This window comes from Mytilus trossulus, chromosome 12 (genome assembly GCF_036588685.1).
Source record: "Mytilus trossulus isolate FHL-02 chromosome 12, PNRI_Mtr1.1.1.hap1, whole genome shotgun sequence".
NCBI lineage: Eukaryota > Metazoa > Mollusca > Bivalvia > Mytilida > Mytilidae > Mytilus > Mytilus trossulus.
The window spans coordinates 9,408,222-9,434,047 of NC_086384.1; the positions used below are offsets into that span (position 1 = coordinate 9,408,222).

The following is a 25,826-nucleotide window of genomic DNA, read 5'->3' on the forward strand; positions in this document are numbered from 1 at the left end:
GCTCAAGCAGTGAACTTAGTTATTCAACATTTAAAACATTCTTCTTTAAAAGAGTGACGAAAGATACCAAAGGGACAGTCAAACTCATAAATCGAAAATAAACTGACAACGCCATGGCCAAAAGGAAAAAGACAATCAGACAAACAATAATACACATGACACAACATAGAAAACTAGGGGTGATCTCAGTTGCTCCGGAAGGGTAAGCAGATCCTGCTCCACATATGGCACCCGTCGTGTTTCCTATGTGATAACAAATCTGTTAAACAGTTCATTTCAATAGGTCATATTCATGAAAGGGAAGAGGATATAGTTACGAAGTAAGGAACATATCCGATATCATTTGTAAATGGACTGTTATGCATGATGAATTACTTACGATAAAGCTATTGCGAATTCTGTTGGAATAACATGTTTACTTTCTTGGCTACTATCATCTTCTGTTTTTTCTTCAAAAGAATACACTTACACAGTAGAAGATATTGATGCTAGTCTAAACAAATTGCTATTTTTTTTAACACTCAATTGTAAGATATATTTTACAAAGATGACAAATAATGTTACGTAAGTTATTCACTGGGTTTGTTAAAAGCGGAATAACTACAGACAGTAAATTGGGGTTCTTCTTTGAACATCTTTATTCTATCCTAACCGAAGTATTAAACACTGTAAAAAATATTACAGAGCAGAGAAAAGCCTAAGGATATGTTTGTGTAGTTTTATACAGCCCATGATCGGATCAGCAAATATACAGTTGGTCAATCATTTAGAACATATCCAAGTTAAGTATAATATGCACTGGGTGTTTAAAAGTATTGAATCAATAATTGCATTAATCTAATCAAAATGCAACAGTAATGGAAGTGAGAATAAACAAAGTACCAACACAAGAATTGGAATGACACAAGCCAATGAAATTATGTTTTTGTCATCATTTCATTATTTTTATATATAGTATTACTTGTTTGATTCGTTCGTGGATGTGTTACTGAAAAGCTATAACACCATTTTCGATTTTACAAACTAGCCAACACATTTACTAACTTTTATCATCGGTACAAGGACATCATCTGTAAATATAAGTCAACATGCAGATGCAGGTTTTTTCACTTCCAATCATCTATTGTAATATTTTACACAAAGTAAAAAAATGGCACATTAACCTCAAACATTAAACAAACCTTAAAACAGACGTTTTAAGAAGGAATATTGTATTTGTTTTCTGTATTCTACATTGGCTAGATGTAAAAAGGTCTCAGAATTTTATTTTTTTATTTTGTCGCATTTTTGCGTCTGTCTGAAGTCAGGACAATCATGTCTCTGTAGGTCATGTACGTTTTCTTTAACTTTATATTATTTATATGGTTTAAAGTTAAATGTGTTGTCCATTGTCACTGAAGAAGTACATTTTCCGGATTCTCGTCTCTCTAACACATTTCCTATATCCATTTTCAAGTTAAAAATAAATATGTTTAACGCATAGTATAAGTGAGATTATAAAACACTACAGATTAAATCAACACAAATGGTATACAAATCAAGTAGTCAAACAAAAATAGAAATGTAAAAAAGCACAAGCATCCAGGCTCCATTTGCAAGCACTAAACTGGCATGCACTGCTTTTTTGGACCCATGATTCTCCCAACTAGTTAAATAATCAATATTTTCTATGCAACTCGTTCCAGATTTGTACAGCATTATAGCCAAATAATTCTAAAACATACCTAGTAGTTCTGACTCCCTACAGTACTGCTTCTTCACTTTATCTAAAATTATAATTCTGATTTTTTATATCAATTACATCATGTACATAACTTGATCTTTGTATTATGGATTGTATCTAAATCTTGTTTCATAGTTTTTATTCACCTTATTCATAAATAGGCAATAATTTCAGTAGTTTATTGTTTGAGCTGTAGTATTATAATCTTCATAGACTATTTTTTAGGAATTTGTCCATTTTAAAAGAAAGATGATAACATGAATGATTTGTATGCTGTGAAAATGCATATCTTATTTTAAAATGAGGATATTCGTTTTACCATATCTATATAAAACATATGACTTTCACATATTTTAAATAGATAATTGTTAAAGTTTGAGCCCATATCTATAGTAACACCAGCACGTTTAACATTATCTATATTTTCTCCATTTGAGTTGAATGTCAATTTATATATGTAGGACTTAAATCTATTGCGGGTTCCAAATCTATAGCAGATTCCCTTATCTATGGAAAATGTGATGTTTCAAACGCCAAAGAACTCAAATCTATGGTAATTTTTTTCCCCCTCAAATCTATGGCAGATCTTTGAAATGCGTCACAATTGAATAACGCCATATTACATCATCGCTCCTGCAAACTGACAACAATTTTATGACGTCACATTTGCTATAAATTAGGAATCTGCCATAGATTTGGAACCCACCATAAATTAAAGTCATACATATACACATATATTTGTTTTCCAATGGCAATTACCTGGTGTCTGTCAGGAATATTACTGTACCCTTATCATCATCTCTATATGGTACAATACCATCATATTTATAAGTTAGGTTTTGTTGTATTAAAACAAATACGTCATTTATGAAGATCTGTAAGGGAACTGGATCGTAGATGGACCGTTTTGGTACACTTCACGAAAAAGAGAGGCGAAAGATATTAAACGGACATTCAAACTTCGAGTCGAAAATAAACTTATATTGCCTCTGACAAACAAAAGAAAAAGACAAATAAACGTATATAGAACACACATTAGAACACGAGAGACTGAGCACACGAACTCCACCAATATCTAGGTGGAATATAGTGGATCCATCATTTTAATTAGTGCCTACTCCATTAGAACAACGTAACAAGTGACAGCTCTACGACAAATCCATACATCGGATAACCACGGCTAAACACACATTTCATATTCAAAATTATTCTAAATATCTGCACAATAATGTTGAATCTACAAATTTGCAATACTCGAACGTATGTTCTTTCCTCAATGAGATTCGAACTTATGTTATTCGGATGGAGAATTGTCTCATTGGCACTCACACCACATCTTCCTATATCTATTAACATATCGATTCTATACCGCGCATTGTCTCCTTTGCTCTATACCAACTGGTTACTTAGACGGAACCTCATTAAGTTTTTGTTTGCCTAATGTTACATTATCTCATCAGTAGAACATTATCTCATCAGTAAAATCTATTGTTGTGACAATGAACCTGCTATATTGGGAATGATGATGCAATTTTTTGCTGATTCGCTAAATATCTATGGTCAGGGATCGTTCAATATAGTCACAATTTTTTAAGAGCTAGTCTGCAAAAAAAGACAACTCTTCGACAAATCCATCGATGCGATCACCAGTGAAGGTGATATATATATATTTTGCTAAAAACACATAGGAAGGGAACAAACATGGATACATACTCACCGATAAACGCATTACTATCCAGTAGTGTCTTTTTTGTCCCCACATGAAATCCGTAAGTACACGAGTACGTTGTGTTCAAGTCATCTCTTGTTACATTGCGAATAACTAAAAAAATCCCTGTTTTATTTGTTTTACCATTATATTTCGAGCCCGCATGGATCTCTAGATCCTTTACATCAATAAATAGTGTAGTATAGTCATCTTTGGAAGTCCATTTCACCCATCCAGCGGATTCAGAACAACATTTGTTTACTGGGCAAAAAAGGGAAAGTTCATCCCCGTACCGCGATACTTTCTTTTCGATAGTCCAGGAAAGACTACCTACAATATGAAATATTATTGGTTGTAAAAATGTGTATTTACCTTTTTTTAAGAACACGTTATGATACTTATATTTGTTTACCTCAATTTAAGAAATAGACAATAGTTTGTCATTGTTTGTGGTGTTATCACCTCTTATGAAAACGTCTATACATTGGAATACACATATCATACTTTAACATGTAACTGCCATTCTAATAGAGTTAATATACAGACAAAACATATTTAATACTCGGTTAAGTATAAATTAAATTTTTTCTCCCTCCAATAATATAAACATAAAAAACATCCTAATTGTAGTGGATCCTTTTACTATAAATAGAATGCATAAGGTCATATAAAAATGATTTAATATAAATAAGCGATATGATATATTATTACTGAGAACATGTCTATTAATAAATCAAACATTACACAACTGGTACCTTAAAAGTGAGAAAAAATGCCAATACAAGGATTCCTTATATTTCAATATACATAATCAGAAACATTTTTTTTGATGTGTACATTTACATAAAAAATTATAAACATTATAAACATGAAGAAATATAAAAGAATACTACTGAGAAGTTCATCAGTAAAAGACCGATATAAAAATATTTTGATATGATTAATTTTTAACAGAATCGATTGTAAGATTACACGCCTTTTTAAAGGAAATAATCTTATCATAGAAACCAGGACTAAATTTTGTATATACGCCAGACGCGCGTTTGGTCTATAAAAGACTGATCAGTGACGCTCGAATCCGAAAAAAGTTAAAAAGGCCAAATAAAGTACGAAGATAAAGAGCATTGAGGACCAAAACTCCTAAAGGTTTTGCCAAACACAGCCTGATGCAGAACAGCCATAGTATTAAAAAAAAAATCTAGATTTATTTAAGTATAAACTCGACCAATTCACTCACAAACAAATAAAAGTCCAACTGTGACTTGAAACAGCTTTTACACCCATTAATTCCTTTAAACATGCGTTTTATCCTTATAATTCCTTATAATTGGAGATAAGTAAACTATTTCACAAAGTCGATACCTCTATCACACATACATTGTATATATGTGTCATTGATTAGGGCCTGATGTATGAATATATTTGTTGGTAAATGCAAAAATATGTACTCAATGAAATTTGTAATCTGATCAAAATTAAACTACAAAAACTGTTATTATCATTCAAACGAATGTTGTGTGTTTATTATCTAATGTAACATTGAACGCGAATTAAAAATAAATTTTGTTAACGTCAATCCGTATTGTCATTACCGCGCAATCTTCTTTACATTCGTTACTGAAAGAAATTCTACCAACCTTGTCTATCGAAAAACAAACGTCAAGAACAATAATGAACAACATCGAAAAGTCCTCTCAACCAATCAGATCAACGTATTTCATCAATGCAAATTAAATCATATAAGAATTACAGACGAATAAATGCAAAAACTAAATAGAAATTTATTAATTTCATGATAGATAAAATTAAAGGAATAAAATGAAAAAGAATAATTAATAGCTATAATAAAATTAATTGATGAATTGAAACATTAAGAGTAATGAAACAACCACTTTCAAAGAATAGAAAAATTGAATAAATTACTATAGAAGAAGATAGAACTATGCATAGCTGTTTCGGATATAGAACTGTCAAGATTAATTCTAGGAAAGAACTGTCAAAATAGTTCTCGGACGCTATTGTCAAAATCAGATCTATATGTAAGGTACAACTTTGAAAATTTGTTATAAAATAGCATTGTCGAATCTCGTTTTAGGGTACTTTGTAGTACTTTCCGGATTTATTCTAGTGTTCGAATTTCAATATTTGATCAAGGATAGAAAGGTTAGAATGAGATTTGAGTCAGAAAATCACCCTACATATATGCAATTATGAAAGATATCACAAAAATGAAAAAATGTAATACCACATGTATACTATATCATAAAATGCACCAATCCTGTACGCACAAAGCACCACTTTTACCACGAATTCTTGCCTTTATCTCAAAATATATTACAATAACACTTTATCAGTAAATTAAAAAAAAAATTGACATTTACTTCTTGATGTCAACTACAATTTATAAATCATCGTACGATAGATCCATTTAACAGCAGGAACCTCAATTATTCAAACAGCAGTTTGTTCAAAATTGAAATTAAGGAGTAGATTCATTCTGACCCCATTTTGGCCCCAAAATATAGTAGTTGTACAAAATTGTTTAAATGTCAATTTTTAGTTATTTTGGGAAGATATAATGCCTCTGCTACATAAATATGGACTTTGGCATTACAATACACATATATCGGGTACTTGTATCATTAAGTCATGCTAAATTACTGAAATATTCACGGTTTCCGTCTTAAATAAAAGTGGCCGTATTTGGGTTCATTCTTGATATTTAAATGTAAATTGTGTTTAATGATAATACATAATATATATAAAGGTCGATGATGAACATGGATGTGACCACTTTCATTTTGACAAAACCCATATGAAAAGTGACAGTTTTTGGCATATTTGATAGATTTTTCATATTGAGCTTGAATTTGTGCGTTTTTAATGAGTGAATCAGTTAAAATCTTTCACAAAACATAATTGAATCAATTGAAATAGTAATTTTAGTGTTTAAAAAGTGTTCAAACCCTTTCGTCGGATGAACTTGAAAGGAGTAGGTCCGGTAAGGACCGATTTTGGCCTCAAATTTCAGTTTCATATGACGAAAGATTTTGACCACTTTTTAAACCCTTAAGTGTCTATTTCATATGATTCAATTAATTTATGTGCAACATTTTAACTTATTAAGTCATTAAAAACGATCCGATTCAGGCTCAAATATGAAAAATCTACCAAATATCCGAAAAAATGTCACTTTTCAGATGGTTTTTGTCAAAAACGAAAGTGGCCGCATCCGTGTTCATCCTCAATCTTTACATATGTTATGTATTTCCATCAAATACAACTTCCATTTCAATTTTTTGGATGAACACGAATGCGGCCACTTTTGTTTCACCCGGAAACCGTCTAAAATTTAACTAAAATGCTGGAATTGTGAAGATTTCAGTAATTTAGCACGACTTCATGGTGCTAGTACCCAATATATATGCATTTTATTGTAAAAAACAGCCCATATTTATGTAGCAGAACCATTCTACTATCCAATAACTCAGTAAAAGTTTACATTTTAACAATTTTGTAAAACCGCTATATTTTGGGGCCAAAAAGAGGTCTTATCGGACCTACTCCTTTGAGGCAAAAACCGGCCCTTACCGGACCAACTCATGTAAAGACAAAGAGAATTAATTTCTTATTTTTTTCTTATTTACAAACATGTTTGATCATATTATAACTATACATACACATAAGTATGAAGTATCATTGAGGTCGCGCTGTTTTTATTCCCATTATCAGACCAATAACGTGTTGTTCATATAAATAAAACTACGCTCTGTATGTATGACTCTTTTACTAAGCATTTGTTAAAAGGAATTTTAATTTCCGAACATCGTGCTTTTATCGTCGTTATATATTTTCTTGTATTATATATGCGTTTTGTATGGTTATGATTTAATTAAGATGATATTACCAATAGTTTTTGCATACGCACTTGACCAAATTGACCAGCACCAACATCAGCAATTTGTACTTAAAAAGCAGTCTGGTTTTCATATTTTAAGTTTGCAGAAAACATCCCTTTGTGTATTGCTATAATAATTGTACATATTTTGTTTCATCTTTTGTGTTGTCTTTGTTTTTCAGCTGAGATAAGCCCTATATTTTCTTCTCAAAGTGTGATTCTGCGTGTAATTTATTGTATAAAATTATATTTTTCAGCATTCTAATGTGTACTGCAAGCGTACATATTGTTTAGCTACAAATGTACTTGAAAGAGTACCTAAGAGATAGATGTATAGACAACCCCTACATAGATCGTATCACGTTTTTGTTGTTGTTGTTTTAGGTAAATGGACGATATCTTCTAATGATACAACTTACATTCATGAGCTTTGCATAAGCATATCGCCACCATAAGGGTTGTAATCGATATCTTCATTAGTGTACTGTTTAAATGTTGATATCTGTAATACATAGCAGTTAAGTGTATGATATGTGTTAAACTTAAATTAGTTTTTGATATGTTTAAGTTAAAAACGCAATTTTACACTCTGTTTAATATAATATTTACAGGACAAAAGTAACGAAAAACAAAAGAAACCGACATTCTAAACATTACAAGTAATATGATAATAAGGAGACGTCACATGTTGGTTAATAAATCATATATCCATCAAAGTTCAAATGAAGTGGATGTAAGCTATTACAGGCACCTGTGTGACCTTCAACAAGGAAAAAAACCAACGACGAAAATAGACTGATAATGCCATGGCTAAATAAAAAAGAGGACTAACAGACAAACAATAGATATAACATAGAAAACTAAAGACTTCACAAACCAAAAGGTTCCGACATGAGTAATATGAAACAATTCAATTGTAAAAATCTTACATCCTAAGTTTTTACAAAACTATTTACAAAAAAAACCCTTGAACAACGAAATCTCCAATTATAGCATACATACATGTTTATAGAATTATTGATATTTAATAACTGATAACTAAATCATTGTTAATACTAATGAAATCAATATTCAAGGAACTGATAACAATGATGAATTGGTAACCTTTTATAAACAGCTTATCTAAAGATAGGGAAATTTACACAGTACGTATCTTAATTGTCGGAATTTATTAAATCGTTACTGTTAAACATTTATAGATACAGATATAGTCCAATAAGCTTACGATGTGTGCAAAATTATGGAAAATTCTGATACGTAGCCAATTTTACTGTTCTTGACCTGAAGCTAATATGCATGTCTTTGAGTAGTTGAAAAAGTAAAAACCTTAATAAATCTTAGCACCAAAAACGAAATGTATTATCTGCAATGAATTTAATTCAGCGAATGTGCTTGAAAACATTCATAGGAATTAACATTAAAATCTTCGTATTTGGTGTTTGCCTGTCTTTGATCATTTAAAAATAAAGAAGTGTCCATTTCCATTCAGTATTATAAAGAAAAAAGAGTTTGAATAAGATTTTTTTAAATGAATGCTAAGGAACAAGCTTTATCCAATGGTGTATTACAGCTCAATACATATCTTATGTTAATTATCATGGGCAGATAGTACAGTAAAACAACCATTTGCTGTTAATCCTTACATGCAAATTGAGGGTTGAGAACTACTTGGTCAGTCCTGAACCAAAAAAAATCTGAGTTTGCTGGCATGTCAATTTAAGTAATCCAGCTATACGTCCGTGATGTAATCTGTATAACCTGAAAAAAAACAAACACATCTGTAAAAATCAAAACAATAGCAACATATTTCATTAACAGCCATCCTCCTAAACTGTATATGAAGTATATACAAGATTGACATGAACGATGAAATTACAAAAATAACAAAAATTTTGCACATATGACTATCAACAGATAGAAGATGAATACATTGAAAATTGTTGATGAAGATAAATGATTGGATATGGTTTATAATAATAAGACTCAATTAATTACAATCATTAAAAAAAATACATAACATGATAAATTCAGTTCAAGTCAGTAAATGTTCACAAGTAAATGAATGCATATGCTATACAATAAGTAGGTACATGTCTTATCTCAAAACTAAAATGTATTATTAATTTCATTTCTTTTCGCAAAGAATGTAGTTTAAAATCATTATTTGAATTTTACATGCCATTATAAACTCAACAGATACAATGAACTGCACAGAAATGGGCAAGTTGCCTTTTACAATAGCAAGGTCCACTTCGTGGCAGGTAACGCGTCCACATGCATCTCATTCAAAAAGACATATTATTCTACGGAAAAATAAGCGGGTCATATAGAAATGTACAACACTGAACATTAAAGCAGGACTAACACATATCCCCTTTAATAAATGAGGAATAACTGATACAATGTAAAAAAATATTTGGGTCTTAAAACTCGTTTAAATCATATTCTATTTGGCTTCCAACGGATTTTACTCGACCACCAATGATTATACTAATTATGACAAAATGTTCGTTTGGCGTGCGAAATTGTAAATCTGGTATTCTTGATTAGTTTTTACTGTAACCTAATTTTCAAGTAGAACAAACTTGATCATGTAAATCCAAAAATAAAAAAAAATGTTTTTTGATAAAATTTATATTTCCTTGAGAGTGAACTATTACAGGAAATAGTCCTTTAATACATTTTTTTGTATTGTTAAGTATGTACACGGACATTTTAATAATATGTATTCAACGCAACATAATCCGTTTTCAGTCAGGTATGTTAAAATTAGTAAATGGTATTGGTACTGTGCTAATTCCTATGACTATATGAAACGTTTGCTAAATTTCATTTAGAGTATATAATCTTTTTCAGTCGAGTAGGTTCTGAATCAAAGGCTAGTTAAATGTTTTAACATACACTATTAATACAAACCCTCTTCTCGAGAATAAATAAAATTTCATAGTGTGGCTTACAAAGGGATAAGTGTGTCTGCAATAGAAACCCGACTACCAGACATGCTCAGCATACAAAGATAAAGATAAAATATTTCGTAACTCTTTCTTTTGAGTGCAGGGCTGGTCCAGCTGTTATTTTCCAACTCAACAGAAAGGGGAAGGGGCTCCAGAACCTTGAATAACGGAAGGGGGGGGGGGGTAGCGAGAGTTAGAATGCCCCCTTAATAAAAAGAATCACTGGTTTAGAGTAGAGACATATATAGAAATTATTACTTTCAGCAAAGGTGTAATAAAAGATTAATTTTGTATTCAAAATAGATGCTTCATTGTTTTTTCGCTATTGGAATTTTCTAAAATGTTTTTTTTTAATATCTTGAAACAGTTTGTAGTGAACAATGTTAGCAATTTTTTTACGTTCATGCTATCTAAAGAATAATCAATTTCTTTTTTTACGAATACCAATGGAATTTGTTTGCGGGATTTTTTATATATCTCGTAGCTAGTGCCCCTTTAAGCCATAGGCCCATATGGGCGTAAAGTGCTTTTCAATAAAGTATAATAATATATTTGATGCACTGCGCGGCAACGGGAAGTATTGAAAATCTTGTTTCGCTTTTATTTTACATCATTTGCAGCAACATATAGTAGTAAACGATTGTTTCTCTTGTGGACCGTAATAACTTTTATTCATAGAGCGGAAACATATACATCCCTTTTAATCGGAAAAATATATTTCATGCTAAGCTCGCTGTTATTTTTTACAATTATGGATACAAACGCTCCCTTTCCTCGAAACTTGGATCTTCCTGAATATGCATTTAATATTCGCCACTGGACATAGATCAAACGTTATAATCAGTCGAAACTTCGATCCGCTCAACCTATTGAGTAATAATTATCTTTTTTTTTCTTTCTGACTATATGCATTAAAACGTGTACCAAACAATAGTTAATATTTCGAATAACTCCATAGAACACTCTTAACAACGTGTCAGTGTGAATAAACATTTATACAATAATAAATAATAATAAAATTCTTTATTTAACTAAGGTATCACATTTACCATTACATGTTAATCTCCCATGAGGCCTTCAAAAACTATTAATACAAATAGAAAACGGACAAAAATACATACAAAATAAAATACATAATACAGTTAAATATAGCAGCTTAAATATTGAATAAGCACATATATGAAGTCAGTAGAAGAAAACAGATGTTTGACCTCATTATGTGTTCGAATTGTTTGAATAAGATATTTTTTACTATCTTAGTTTACATGGAGTCTTAGTGTCAGTTGAAAGTACACGTTAATTTACATAATCTGTTTATACTATTAACTTCAATAAATTACAGATAACTCAGCCGAAATTAGAAAGGATATAAAAAATTATGATTTAAGTACATTTCAAGTTGACTTGTGCAAATTGACCTAGGAGATTCTATACATGGAAGACTATTATTTTATAGACAGTTGAGGGTCAAGTGTAAGATGTAGTTTATTTCTCCTACCTAGGAGTTCACTCCCGTATTCGGAAGAAGAACAGCAATCCTACCTATCAACCCCAATATTGCTCCCGCCCCTATCATGCCTGAAAACCCAGATTTAAGATTTATATTAATAAAATGTTTTATTTGTCTTTGCAATATTTTCCACTGGAAATAAAGTAAGCAATAGCTAGTCACAATAAATAGTTGATAGGAAAAACTATCCTGTGTTAGCCACTCTCGAAAAGGGGGTTAAACTATACCAAAATAATCAGACACAGGGATACGTTATTGTTGCATTTAATACGAAACAAAAGAAAATGAAAAACTCACCGATTTATGTCCTGTACGGTATCAAACGTTTAACCGATAATAAGTGTGACATACACTGGTACATTGTATCCTTAAATATATTCTTTTTAAAGGACATATCTATAGACCATGATTTTTATTTTTGTTGAATGGAGACACAACGCTGATAATTTGTTCAAATTCCAGTATTACTATGTTGTTGAATGCATGATATAGGTAACATATTTGCTCTTATTTAACCATGAATCCTCTAAAAAGGTAAAATTAGTCCTTGCCGTTCTTTTCATCTCACAGATAGAAGTACTGATTGACAATAGATTTAAAAAAAAATCTCTTTCTCACATTCTTTACATTTCAGACATAATAATACCTGTCATGTTATATGAATGATGAGAATAATGAATCCATTTAATTAAACCATTTCTAAACAATTATGTTTAAACGGACATTTAAAATTAGTGCAATTTGATATAGCCATTTTAATGTGGATTTATTAAAAAACACATGTACTTATTATAACTTGCCTTAAACTTTAAAATGTTTCTCTTCCTTACTTAGGGAATGGTATGAACATTTTTTAGAATTTTGGACGTAAATAAAAGATTTTATATGTGTTCTATTAACACAGTTGTCTCATTATAACATACAAAACTAGCGTGTCATTGAACTTTTGAAATCTACAACATTTGATAAGAGTAATTCTACACATTATTCTCCATTTTAGAAGAAATGAATTTTAGTCCGTTACAGTTATTTGCAGTAACTTTTGGAGGAATTGTACTTTAAAATAAGAATAAATCACTGAAAAAAATCTGTTCTGACCTTTGAATGAACACGCCCCTTTCACCTGTGTCTATAGATAACAGTTAACTTATCACATTTTAAGGATAGCCACAAAATCAGTACTGCTCGTCTTTACTGAAGACTAAAACATAAACAGATCTGCACAATGCAATGCAACGCAAGCAAACAAACAAGCAAACAAACAAACAAACAAATAATTTATTAGAGTCTCACCTCTTTAAAACATTTGATATAAAACACAATATAATATTAACCATTAATAAAACAGCCACTCTAAAAAGAGTTATGAGAGACTGTAAAACACAAATTAAAATACATTTATATTACATCTATAACATTTATCAATATATCTTAGCATAAAACACCATACTATTAAAAACAATTATACAAAGGAAAACAAACATTATATACACTCCTTACGAGTATAAAATACACTTTCTCTTAAAAAAAAGGATTTGCCAAATCGGTCGGCAGACTTAGTTTGTAAGAAGAGGAAACCTTGACCTGTGTTCCAAATAGCATACTAAAGTACATAAGGTAATCATAACTATATTTTTTATCTGACGTTTTTATAGAAAAAAACAAACCCTCTTCTCGAGAATAGATAAACTTTCATATTCAGGCTTACAAAGGGATAAGTGTGTCTGCAATAGAAACCCGACTACCAGACACGCTCAGCATATAAAGATACAGATATAATATTTCGTAACTCTCTCTCTCTCTTTTGAGTGCAGGGCTGATCCAGCATATCATGACTGGGATAGAAGTTATTACCTTCAGCAAAGGAGTAATTAAAGGAGTATTTTTGTATTCAAAATAGATGCTTAATTGTTTTTTCGCTATTGGAATTTTCTAAAATGTTTCTTTTTTAATATCTTGAAACAGTGTGTACACTGTAAGCAATTTTTTTTACGTTCATGCTATTTGAATAATAATCAATTTTTATTGCTACGAATACCAATGGAATTTGTTTGCGGGATGTAGAAGCAGGGGTTTCTAGAAACCCCGCGTGTCACACCCAATGGTCAAATCCATTGTTATTCGTAACAATAGATCTATTCAATTTACACGTGTTTCAAGAATAGAAAATATGAAGTATAACAATAGAACTGGGGTGTAATTTTCAAATCAATGTTCACATGTTACGTATAACAGACCGTAACACGTGTAAAGATTCATAGTTTTCTTATAATGCAGTTCAATTCAAATTCAAAGTTCAGTTGAAAATATTCATTTTTTGGCAAAATTTAAAAAAAAGTTACAAATTTGATTGACATGCAATCTTCTCTTAAATGAAGCTTAAATCAAGTTGTATCGATGTGACATATGAACATAAATGAAAAATGCACGAATCTATTCATAATCAGGCTCTGATTTGTGGTGATTTAGCGGAATTTTGAAAGATTTTACCACGCTTAACAACCACAAAATAGAGTGTTCGTTATTATGTCAACCACTCATATTTTCCCACTCAGAATAATTTTTGAGAAGTATTCACTTACTGCTTCTACTTGGCCAATTAAAGATAAAATCAGGAACCCTCATATATCACATGTATATGGCACTCTACCTGGTTCTTACAAAGAGCTGTATTTAAATTGACTAATCTTACACTTTTGTTTAGTTTTCTCAATATGAAATCACCAATGTTGGAAAAATAGTTATCAAAAGTACCAGGATTATACAGGACAACACATTTTTTTCAAGTAAATCCATGGAATAATCTCGCCATTATGCATTATGCATCAAATATAAAAATGTTGCACAATTGTTTGGTTATATACCAAATTATAAAACTACTATATTTTGCAAAAATAAGAAGTGATGTCTTGTTTGTATTGTTGATTATAAAATAACACAAAGATATAAAATATCATAAATCAAAGACGATTCTCTGAATGACTGCTGTACTTCAATAATTTTGTGATTTAACTTTTTTATGACACATTTGTCATATTCAAAATTAAAAAAAAAATCATTGTATCACAAATATTGCGTAATTTAGTGATACTATTTACATCGCTTACATGAATATCTAAAAAATTAATAAATATACACTAACCAGTTAAATACATGTATAGTATACAAAAAGTGTGTCAGTTAAATAATACTACACCATTTAAAACTTGATATCAGAGATTTACGTATTATTATATTTTATAATTATATTTTAGTTTCCTGTCTGGCTACGCCTAAAATCGTCATGCCTTCGTTGCAAATTTTATTGATCTTTTGGTTATACACTTTTAAAGCCCAGATATATTTGGCTTGATACATACAGTTAAACCCATAAACATATATTCTTACACACATGTAATCTACATGTATGTTAAATAAATGTTTTTATTCAGAAAATGAAATTAGTTTTTTACGATTACCTATCTTCTCGTTTTGTTTCTGTTTGTAGACTTCAGGACCAAAATTATAACTGTCTGACGTACATTTTCAGACCTTGACAAAACAGGATTATTAAACAGGTAGAAACCAGTTACTCAAATCATTATTATATTGATGATACGAGTTTATTACTCTTTAGAGATTACAATAATATTCTTAAAATAGCATGTATACCTTTAGTGTACGAAAATAATGGAGGTTGTTGGAACTAGAAATTTTCAAAGGTTATCCCAAAGAGAAGTGATTTAAATTTAAATCGGTAAAATTAAATGTTGATCTACCTGATCTAACTTTATATAATGTGCCTGTTTCTCTTAGCATGCTAAGAAAGTCCATTGATTTTGTTTTTAAAATACCTCTATACTGTTTCGTGTCCTTATTATACAAAAACACATGGAAACATCACTGTATTTACTTTCATCAGAAACGCTCAAAGCCCAATATTTGAAAGTCGAGGATTTATAAGTACCCTTGAATACTACTTGTGTATACATGTAGTAGAAGGTCATTTATTAGCCACAAAATAATAAAAATGCTAATACAATTACACTATCAAACAAGTGATAACAATGAAGCTTTCAAAAAGCAATAATATTACCTTAATCACTTTCTCCAAACGCTGATTAACCTCTATGGCAAAAATGTGAAAAATCCCAGTTTCCACATGGAAAAATGTGGGTCTATACCACAATTATTTTGCGTATATTAAATAATAAGTCTTAATTCCTTCATTGATATATTATTGACTACTAGGTGGCGTTGTACTTCTATAACTATAGGTTTGTTATTGTTGATTACCGCTCTATTAATCTGGGAATTCTCAAGGACTAACTAAATATAACTTATAATAAATTTGAAAATATAAAAAATAGATATTTAATGTACGGGTTGTGGTGATAAGTTGGCACAAAATCGTAATCAGATTAGCAGGTGAACGATTTAAGATGCAAGCTCTTTCTCTCTGAATTATTCATATATAAAAGAAGTTTAATGTAAAGTAATTTGTCTTTTTATTAAAAGTATTGAAGCAACTCATAGTCACTTAAAATTGTAAAAAAAGTTTTTTGTTTGTTAATATGGTTTTATTATAACTATTATTCTATCAAATAAGAAAGCATTATACAAAGCAACAAAAACTTGTCATTGTGTAAAATTTGAGAATCGTTGTCTGGTGCATTTTACTAGTAGAAATTCCATTTTCCTTTAAATTTGAACAATATAAGGGCTACAAATAAAGATATATTTATTCAAAGAGGAGAGTTAATGGTTTAATCATGTACTTGTATTACAATGACTTTAACGCTTAATTTAGTGGCCCATTAATTTTTGAGATATTCATCTATATATACAATAATCAGACGTTCATATACCTTAATAAGACTTCAAGACAAACTCCAGTGTATACGTAACTTATTTTTGTTTCTAATAATTCAAGGTCAATCATTTATGTTTCATACAATGTGCAAACTTGAATACAATCAAATATAATTTGTATAGTTTAAATGTCTTGACATAAACATTATACTTTTGTGAATGATTTAGATATCGTCTAGTTTTATGAATAACGGTTTAACAATTTTTGAAAAAAATAACATTTATAAAAATAATCAAAGAATAAAAAAAATACAGGAAAGCATGAAAAGCATTAATCATGTTATAAATGACAGGTAACAAAATATGCAAAGTCGATAGATAATTGAACCGTATAAAAATCGTTTTGAACAAACAGTCATAAACAAGGAAATTAAACTCCGCTTTCGCATAATTTAACTACATTTCTTCTAGAAATCCTTGCTTGTAAAATGTGTGTCGTAACAACAGTTTGAACCTTAGTTAAGCGTCTTTTATAAATAAGTAAAGGAGCAAGACGACAGCTAGGTTATTCATAACATTCGAAAAACAAGATAACGCTTATTTTTTTTAATCCAGTTTTAATGAGCTTATTATTTCAACTGTGAATCCGGAAATGTAAACAAATCGCTTTAGAAAATTATTGAAGGCTTCGAAAGCCGTACAAATACATGTAGCGTTAGATACCTAAAACATGTGTAAAATTTTTAATAACATTTTTATCTTTTTCAGTTAATATTATGGACTCTAAAGTATTTGTTGTTTTCGTCATTAACGGTAAGCGACATTTGTTATAAAAATATGAATTACAATAATTATAAAATAAACACAACTTTAAAAAACCCTTATTGTGTATAACATCAAGACTACAATACTGCACATGAAAAGAAGCAAGCACAATAGAAGAATACACCACAGAAATTAATTAAAACATCGGTGTAAAAAAACACGCACCAAAAAACCTAACACAAAACCATACGAAGTTGTTAACCGATGATCAAAATTGGAAGACCAATTTGGAAATTTTCAGACAGGAGTAAAACACTGAGTCGTAAGAACTTAAATTGAAGAAAAATTCTGATTGTACTTTGACACGGTTAATGTCAATTGTCGAAAAATACAAGAACAAGAAAAATTTTGAAAGATTTGATATGGTATGCCCATAACTGAAACTGAGTTAGCAGAAAAGGTAAAACAGAATTCTGACAGCCAAGGAATGAATACACAAACCAACCAGAGTATTAAAAAACTGGGAAATAAAATGAAAAGAAACTGTTCATTTCTGCTTCATTACTAACACAAGGGCCTAGCCATACATCTTCTAAACTTGGAAATAGTCGCACATCTACAAAAAACAGGGCCTAACTACAATTCTTTTATCCTTGGACCTAGCCACATACACATATGTATACGGGACGGAAAGTTGGTGTTGAATTTTCCAAATGGTTGCAGTGGGAAATTATAGGTGCAAGGACGTTACACATCTAGAATGTTGTAAATAACTGGATGTTATGAGAAACACCAAGTTTAACGGCACGCATTGTAAGGACATGGGAAGGACAATTTTACCAAAGTTCTTTTTTATTGTTACTTGTTGGATATTCTTTCATTCAATTTAAAAAAGAATAGATTTCTTTTCAAATTGTTAATTTCTTTTCAAAATTTACTTTGAGCATACAATGCGAAAATACAATGTACTTGGTCCAATATCTTATTCCAATGTAGACGTTCTAGAATTTTATAATTTACAAAACTTTAACCAGTTTTAAAACTAAGTCATGACATCGTTTCATTAAGTCAAAAGTCAGTTCGAAAAAACATATATTGTTATAATGTCTGAAGTAAAAGAGGGACGAAAGATACCAAAGGGACAGTCAAACTCGCAAATCTAAAATAAACCGACAACGCCATGGCTAAAAATGAAAAAGACAAACAGAAAAACAATAGTACACATGACACAACATAGAAAACTAAAGAATAAACAACACGAACCCCACCAAAACTAAGGGTGATCTCAGGTGCTCCGGAGAGGGTAGGCAGATCCTATAGTAAATAATCATATCGAAAAGCAGTATACTTCTGTTGCCTTTAAATGAAATCCAAAGGGAAATTTTATAAACTGGAAGTAATTTGTGTCTGTTGTTTCACTCATATGTATGTAGAATAAACTCATCATAGATACCAGGATTGAAATTAGTAAAGTGTTTGCGCCAGACGCGCGTTTTGTCTACAAAAGACTCATCAGTGACGCTCGAGTCAAATAAAATCAAAAAGCCAAATTAAGTACGAATTTGAATGGCATTAAAGACCAAACATTCCTATATGTAAATGTTTTGCCAGATACAGTTAAGGTAATAGATATTCAAATCGATATACTAGTACATGTATATATATATATTTATATATATCTTGATCTGTTTATGATTTTATGATATATACACTTTTTAGAAATGAACTTAAGATAGACGGAAAGAACAATTTACTGCGTACTCGTAAAAACCATTCATCCGTGAACGACAGTGCATAAATTCGGTTTCCTGAATGCTGATAAGGAACAACAACATATATACTCACGAAACTATCACGACCCACACTATATCATTCGTTTTAATTCTCATTTACGTATATGCAACATCATTGTCCTAATCAAATTTGCTGTTCAAATATTGCATTTAGTACGTCGTGTTTAATGTTACTAAATGGGGTATGCACGGAAAACCTTGTTCTCTAGTTTTTGTATTATGTTATTATATTGTTGCATATGACGACTGCATTTGAAGTTTACGTTGCGGCGTTAGACATGTCTCGCAAATGAGCATGCGTAATCATTTTTTATTGAATCAACTTTGTCACTACATACTGATCTGCTCCTAGGTGGGCATCAGCAAATCCCGTCTGCCTGTGCTGTTTGTGTATGGACATTAAAAGGAATTTATGTAAAGCATGTTCATGTTTTCCTGTCTGCAACTTTCGTATTGCCTGACCAAGATTTTCCTTTACTCATTCCTACCAAATTGAATATGCATTGTAATGCTTCATTTCTTACTGATTTTAATGTGGGTGTGTTCCGGACCATATTTGTATTTGGGACCATATTTGTATTTTGATCATACAAAATCATATGGTTGCACAAGAAGCAATCTGACGACAAGTCAACAGAATAAAGAGTCTAATAACGGACACTAAAAAGGTACAGAAACATATGCCACTTGTTGCATTTAGGGTTTGGAGAACGAGCGGATAAGGCTAGTTAATCACTTGCAAAAAGAGTAATTGCAAAGGATCGTGCACAACCGAAGCGTACAAATGCAAAAAAAGCGCTGGCACCATATGGAAGTAAATGCTACCCTAAGCATACATGCAAGAATACAAAAAGAGACGAAAACTAGCTGTGGCATCAATATTGAATATGGATGTTGCCTTTGATGTATACAATTTATTCATTTTCATGTTACACTAAAATGATTTTAGACAAAGTTTATTGTTTAATTGAAACGTTTTCAAGACTTAATTTTCAATTTACCTATGTAGTTAAAATACTCATATTGTACGGCCCGTAAATAACCAAAAGACTATATACTCATATGATCCGACCACACGCGTATGGTCGGATCATATGGGTATACACAAATGGTCATGATCATACTCGAATGGTTCAAATACTCATATGTTACGGAACAAGTATGAAATAAGATAGAAAGTTATACAACAACTGCAGATACAATGATGCACGCAGAGGACAAAATGATGAACAAGTCTTCTTGATCTGATTTAATCATTAGAATTCTGTTGAACAGTAAAATATATGCAAATGTAGCAACAGAAAATCAGAACATCGCTTTTATAAATATGTTCTAGTACTGAATACAAGATCAATGATTTTGTATCATTTAAGTTTAAAATAACTTTGAGGTCTGAATCCAACAGAGGTAAAAAATGAGAAAAAAAAAATGAAACACTCGTTGATTCATGAGATCCCGGTTGTACATGCAGATGAATAATTGTTTATTCTCAATTACAGCGTTTTGTGCCATTGCAGAAAATCGTGGGACAATCCAATACGCAAATATTTATGACACTGTTGTATTAAAATGTAAAGTAACAAAAGGGGCAGAAGATTTAAGATGGCGCCGAAATAACTTTATATTGACGGATGGACAGAAGATAAACAAAAACATTCCTTGGTTTAGAAATTCAAAGATAGACATTGAAACAGACAAAAGCCAATACAACCTTCTTATTGCAAATGTTACGACAGCTGATTTTGGACTTTATCTATGCGAAATGCAAATAAGTAAAGAAATGTCAAGGCACAAAGTAACACTTGAATATAAAGGTAACTTATGATCGATTTAGGTTTGTGATTTTATTAATACGTTTATGGTTAATTAATGTTAAAAAATTAGTAAGGCTTAAGCAAACTTGACTTTATCTTTAATCGCTAACTTACCAACCACGAAAATATTTTTGATTACAATTTTCCAATCTACAACTATATTTTGATCTCATCAAACATATTTTGACACCATGAATATCGAAGATAAAAATGTCACTTTTCAGAAATCTCTTGATAAATTGTGCATAAAAAATACAAAACTGTATTTAACAATTCTAATGATTTCTTTTTTTTTTCATGACGATATGTATGGTTTTTGTCGAGCCTTCGACTTTTGTCGAAAAAGCGAGACAAAGCTATCCTACGTTATGTCGTCGGCGTCGTCGGCAGCGTCCACAAAGATTCATTCTGTGGTTCAAATTTTTGAAATTTTAATAAACTTCTTAAAATTCCATGGATTTCTATCAAACTTTGACAGAATCTTGTTTATGATCATAAGATAGTATCCAAAAGGAAATATTATTAACATTTTGTTCTTGTTTTTCAATTATTAACTTATAAGTCGACCTAGCTTATCTTCCAGTTAACATTACAAACAGTCTGCATTTAAAGTTTTTAAAACATTTAGTAGATCAATAAACTATCCTCAATTTTTACCAAAGAAGCTTGGTAGTGATGAAAACTGTTTATGTTTATAGACAAAATTTTGATAGATGTTTGAGAAGCTCCGAAATGTTATTATGAAAGTGAAGACGGATATGTACAACAACCCTATGCGACTCAGTGGAACGTATCAAGTTAATCTAAGTTGTTTATATATACTACCATGAACCCTTTTCAGACTTGCAAAATAAAGTCCCGAAAAAGTCACGAAAAGCATATATAATGCATGTTAATTCAAATACACTGTTCCATAGCTTTTTGTGTACTCCGAAATGTCAATCACTGCATAAAAATACAACACTCTGTATATGTACGTTTACTGCATTTCGTATTATTGTTTTTTCTTCTTATCTTTCAAAAGTTATGCTATTGACCGTTTTAGATTTGCTTGTTGTACATGTAAATTCATATTGAGTAGATTCGTTGCTAAATCTACATGTTCATAATTTACTTTTGTTTTAAAGCTAAATTCGTTTTACTGATATAGATTAGAAATATATATGCTTAATTTTATAAACTTTATTATATGTAACACTCTGTATACTAATGTTACCTGCATTTCATTATATTTGTTGTTTTGTTATTTTTAGAAAACTGGTTGCTAATGACCGTTTTAGTTTATTTTAGTTTTGTATTGCCGTATACTTATATGAATCTTAAAGTTAAGTAGGTTCGGCGTTTGATCAACCTGTTTATGAATTACCTTTGTGTCTTTACTAAATATGTTACTGGTATAGAAATACAATACTTCTGCTTAACTATTTATTTGTATTGTTTTATAATAATTTGTAAAAACAAAAACAGTACGAAATGGTGTATCAATAGTACGAAGAATAAAAAACAACGTTACTCTTTACAGATTTTATTTTTGAGGATGAATTTCCCGTTTCATTATTATCTTTTTTATATTCATTTAGCGATGAATTCATTTGAAGATTTTCGGTGACAAGGTGATTACGGTGATAATGATCGAAGCTAATAAAACCCATTGTAAGTTCCCTTCTTGTTTAGTGAGACACAAATGATTTCTTGCGCGCTCTGATATACGTTGTCCCATGTAGGGGTGCCATATGCAACACATACAAGAGGATCTAAAGCAAGTTTGTGTGGATTTTTTTTTATATTGAAATTCAAATTATTGCAATATTCAATAATATAACTGTTTGAATTAAAAATTTGTTATATTTTATGTAGAAACAACGTCACCGTCTGATTTATCAATAACTACAAGCGTCCAGACAACTTTTCCAGGCACTGACATAATGAGTGAGGATACAGGTATTTTTTGTTCGTTTATTTTTCTCGGACGGTTTATAATTACAACATAACTATTTTGCTGTTTATTTTTTCTCTCACTAACGTAAAACGATTGTTTCAAGCTTATATTACATAAGAATTTGTACAAGTGAGACAATCTTGAATTATATCAGAACATAGTATGCTCACGGTAACTTAAACCAACCTTAAAGTTATTTGTGATAGGGAAATAATGCGTTCTTGCATTGAAATATATTTTAATATTTGATATAAAACGTACCCATACCCAAATATTAATACCATTGCAGAAAAAATGTTTTTATGATATTTGACGTTTAGCAATATTAATTCATATAAATTTATCATTTCAAATGTTTTTTATTTAGACACAACATCAACGGTTGTAATGGTAGTTACCCAAAACATCCAGACAACTATTCCTGACACAGAAATAATAAGTGAGGATAATATAAATAATCTTCTTCTTCTTTTTGTTTATGGGAACGAATCCAAAGAACAAAAATTACATCTAAAATGTTTTATTCTCTCACGAAATTAGAAGTCACATTATTAAACTAACTTCCCTACATAATCAGAATGTCCGTAACTGTCTAGGCTTACTCGTATGTTATCAAAGCTGCATATACACTGGAATTTTGTATTTCGGAAATTAAGACTCTATTAAAATTTTTATCTTAATTCGTTAACAAAGAAATGTTGTTTCACTGCCTTTACTAACGCATTTTAAATGTTTCTGTTAATGCAAACACAACTTTGAAACGGTTGATGCACCATAAAAGTGACACTATTGTAAAAACCAAAAAGATTAAATGGATAATATGAATGGAAAAATGACATTCAGATTCTAACCATTTAATGCAATTTTTTTTACACGTTAATCGGTTTACTACTCACACTTCTTTTTATCTCTCGTGGTAAGCTGTCTCATAGGCAATCATAACACATCTCATCGTTTTTTAAAATTTATTATGATTTCAGTGAAAGGTCATTATAACAACTACGTTTTATTTGCTGCCGCGTTTATCGTTGTGTTACTAATATCTATTGGGTGTAATATATGCATTAGTAACTACAGACAAAGAGCAATGCAGAGGGCGATGGCACAACAACTAAAGATTCAAAATCCGCAATCTTTTGACGAAACTATTCAGGAATCAGATTCAGCTGGTGCAATAAGTCACGTTTCGTCTAAATATGAGACTATAAATGAAAATAATATGACAATGCCTAATTTTGAAAACTGTGAACACAAGATACAAAGTCAAACATTTAACAGAACATCATCACCGGTATTGAACCAATCATACCTTGAAGTTATAGGGGATGATGATTATTTTGCCTCAAAAGAAGAAACAGTTGAATCATCTTCTATGACAAATAATAAAAATAGCACGTTTGAATCGAAGGAAATATTTGCAGACAATATAGATGCTGAAGATGCCTCATATCACTCTATATTATCAGAACAGTTTAATGAAACTGACATGTTTTTATCATCAAATAGTTCAATTCATTTAGACATGAACAGTGTTAACAAAGATATAACCAGAAAATATAATTCAACAAAGAAAAGAGAATTTGTAAACCCTTATTCGACTTTGAAAACAAGTGAAATGCAAAACTATCAAATCTTTTATACAGCTGTCACATGTAAACATGAAACAGAAATCCTGACTCAAAAGGTAAAACCATCTTATGAAAAGATGAAAAGAAATTCGTATCCTTGAACATTAATCATTCCTTTTTAAAGACTCTTATTTATGTGCTATTCGAGTAAGCCAGTTTTAGCACAATACTATGTAATTTTTTATTTTCGATATTCTTTGTCTAATAAATGATTTTGTATTTTAAATGATTTATCGAATGACATTGCTGAGAATTATTATGACAAAATGCAAATCTTAAGAAGAAGCATAAACGGCAAAGAAGGCTTAGCATTAAGCACACAGTGTTGATCGTGTTTTCATTTGCATGATTGTTTGTCTATTGTTCAGTAGGGATATTACATAACTATATCAATAAGGAGATGTATGATTGCCCATTAGACACATATTCACCAAAGTTCAATTAATATTGAGTTGAATGAAAGAAACTGTAAGCAACCTTACGGCTTTCAACAATGAGAAAAAACGTATAGTAACTAGCTACTATCTACTACGCGATTTCTCATTGTTGAAAGCCGTAAGGTTGCTTACAGTTTTTTCATCCAACTCAATTGAACTTTGGTGAATATTTGTGGTGTTAAAAGCCCCGACATGAACAATATGAAAATATTCAATTGAGAAAACTAACAGCCTTTTTAACAAACAAAATTTACCAAATCAAAAGTTGCAGACATGACAAAACGACAGCCACCAATGACAGTCTCTTAAATTGATGAAAAATGTGTTGGGATTTAACATAATTGAAAGCACAAGAGCTCTCCTTAACCTTGAACAGTAAGGTAAAAAATCTTGAGAAACATATAACAAAAACACAGACCGGACGGAACAGGGAATTCATACATCTCTCTCAACACCAGTACACAAGGTACAGATCTGAGAGTAGTCGCAGTACTTGACACCCTTTTCTGTGCAAATAATTACTTATAAAAATCATGTATCTTACAACAAAATTTCAATCAGTTCACATTCAACATTCAAATAATTTAGTGTAAAGGTGTCTTTAATAGTCAGAGAAAAAACGCCAATCCATTATAATCTGCATATTGTATTGGATCTGTATATTTCACATTAAATTGCATTTTTCTAATAGACATCAATTTGTGACCTTTATATTGAATTGGAGTTGATGTTCAGAATTATAGTGTTATTGAATACATAAATGAAAATGAGAGCAATTAGTAAAAATATATTTGAAATGAAAAATAGATTGGTTTTAAAAGTCAATGAAAACGTCCGGTTATACAATGGAAATCATGACCTTCATT

General features: G+C 30.5%; 1 protein-coding gene and 2 long non-coding RNA genes across 3 annotated transcripts; 1 reads left to right on the forward strand and 2 right to left on the reverse strand.

Moving 5' to 3' along the window:
- Positions 1 to 379: 379 nt before the first annotated feature.
- On the reverse strand, positions 380 to 3,760 carry LOC134693236 (uncharacterized). The gene is made up of 3 exons (XR_010102371.1): positions 3,441 to 3,760; positions 1,725 to 1,766; positions 380 to 449 (listed from the first exon to the last, which is right to left on the reverse strand). It is a non-coding gene; the product is annotated as an uncharacterized LOC134693236 (long non-coding RNA).
- Positions 3,761 to 7,745: 3,985 nt separating this feature from the next.
- On the reverse strand, positions 7,746 to 16,008 carry LOC134693237 (uncharacterized). The gene is made up of 3 exons (XR_010102372.1): positions 15,869 to 16,008; positions 8,973 to 9,087; positions 7,746 to 7,831 (listed from the first exon to the last, which is right to left on the reverse strand). It is a non-coding gene; the product is annotated as an uncharacterized LOC134693237 (long non-coding RNA).
- Positions 16,009 to 20,904: 4,896 nt separating this feature from the next.
- LOC134692186 (uncharacterized) lies at positions 20,905 to 24,624 on the forward strand. Its single transcript, XM_063552635.1, has 4 exons — positions 20,905 to 20,956; positions 22,814 to 22,897; positions 23,263 to 23,334; positions 23,876 to 24,624. Exons 1-4 carry the CDS (start codon positions 20,905 to 20,907, stop codon positions 24,622 to 24,624), a joined length of 957 nt encoding a protein of 318 aa, XP_063408705.1.
- The last annotated feature ends 1,202 nt before the right edge of the window (positions 24,625 to 25,826 follow it).

What these genes read in the sequence shown, in the direction of transcription:
- LOC134692186 (XM_063552635.1), top strand. Translation starts at nt 20,905, where the DNA reads ATGCAAATAAGTAAAGAAATGTCAAGGCACAAAGTAACACTTGAATAT. An exon ending in AGTAACACTTGAATATAAAG is followed by an intron (nt 20,957 to 22,813) that starts GTAACTTATGAT and finishes TATTTTATGTAG; the next exon opens with AAACAACGTCACCGTCTGAT. An exon ending in TCCTGACACAGAAATAATAA is followed by an intron (nt 23,335 to 23,875) that starts GTGAGGATAATA and finishes TTATGATTTCAG; the next exon opens with TGAAAGGTCATTATAACAAC.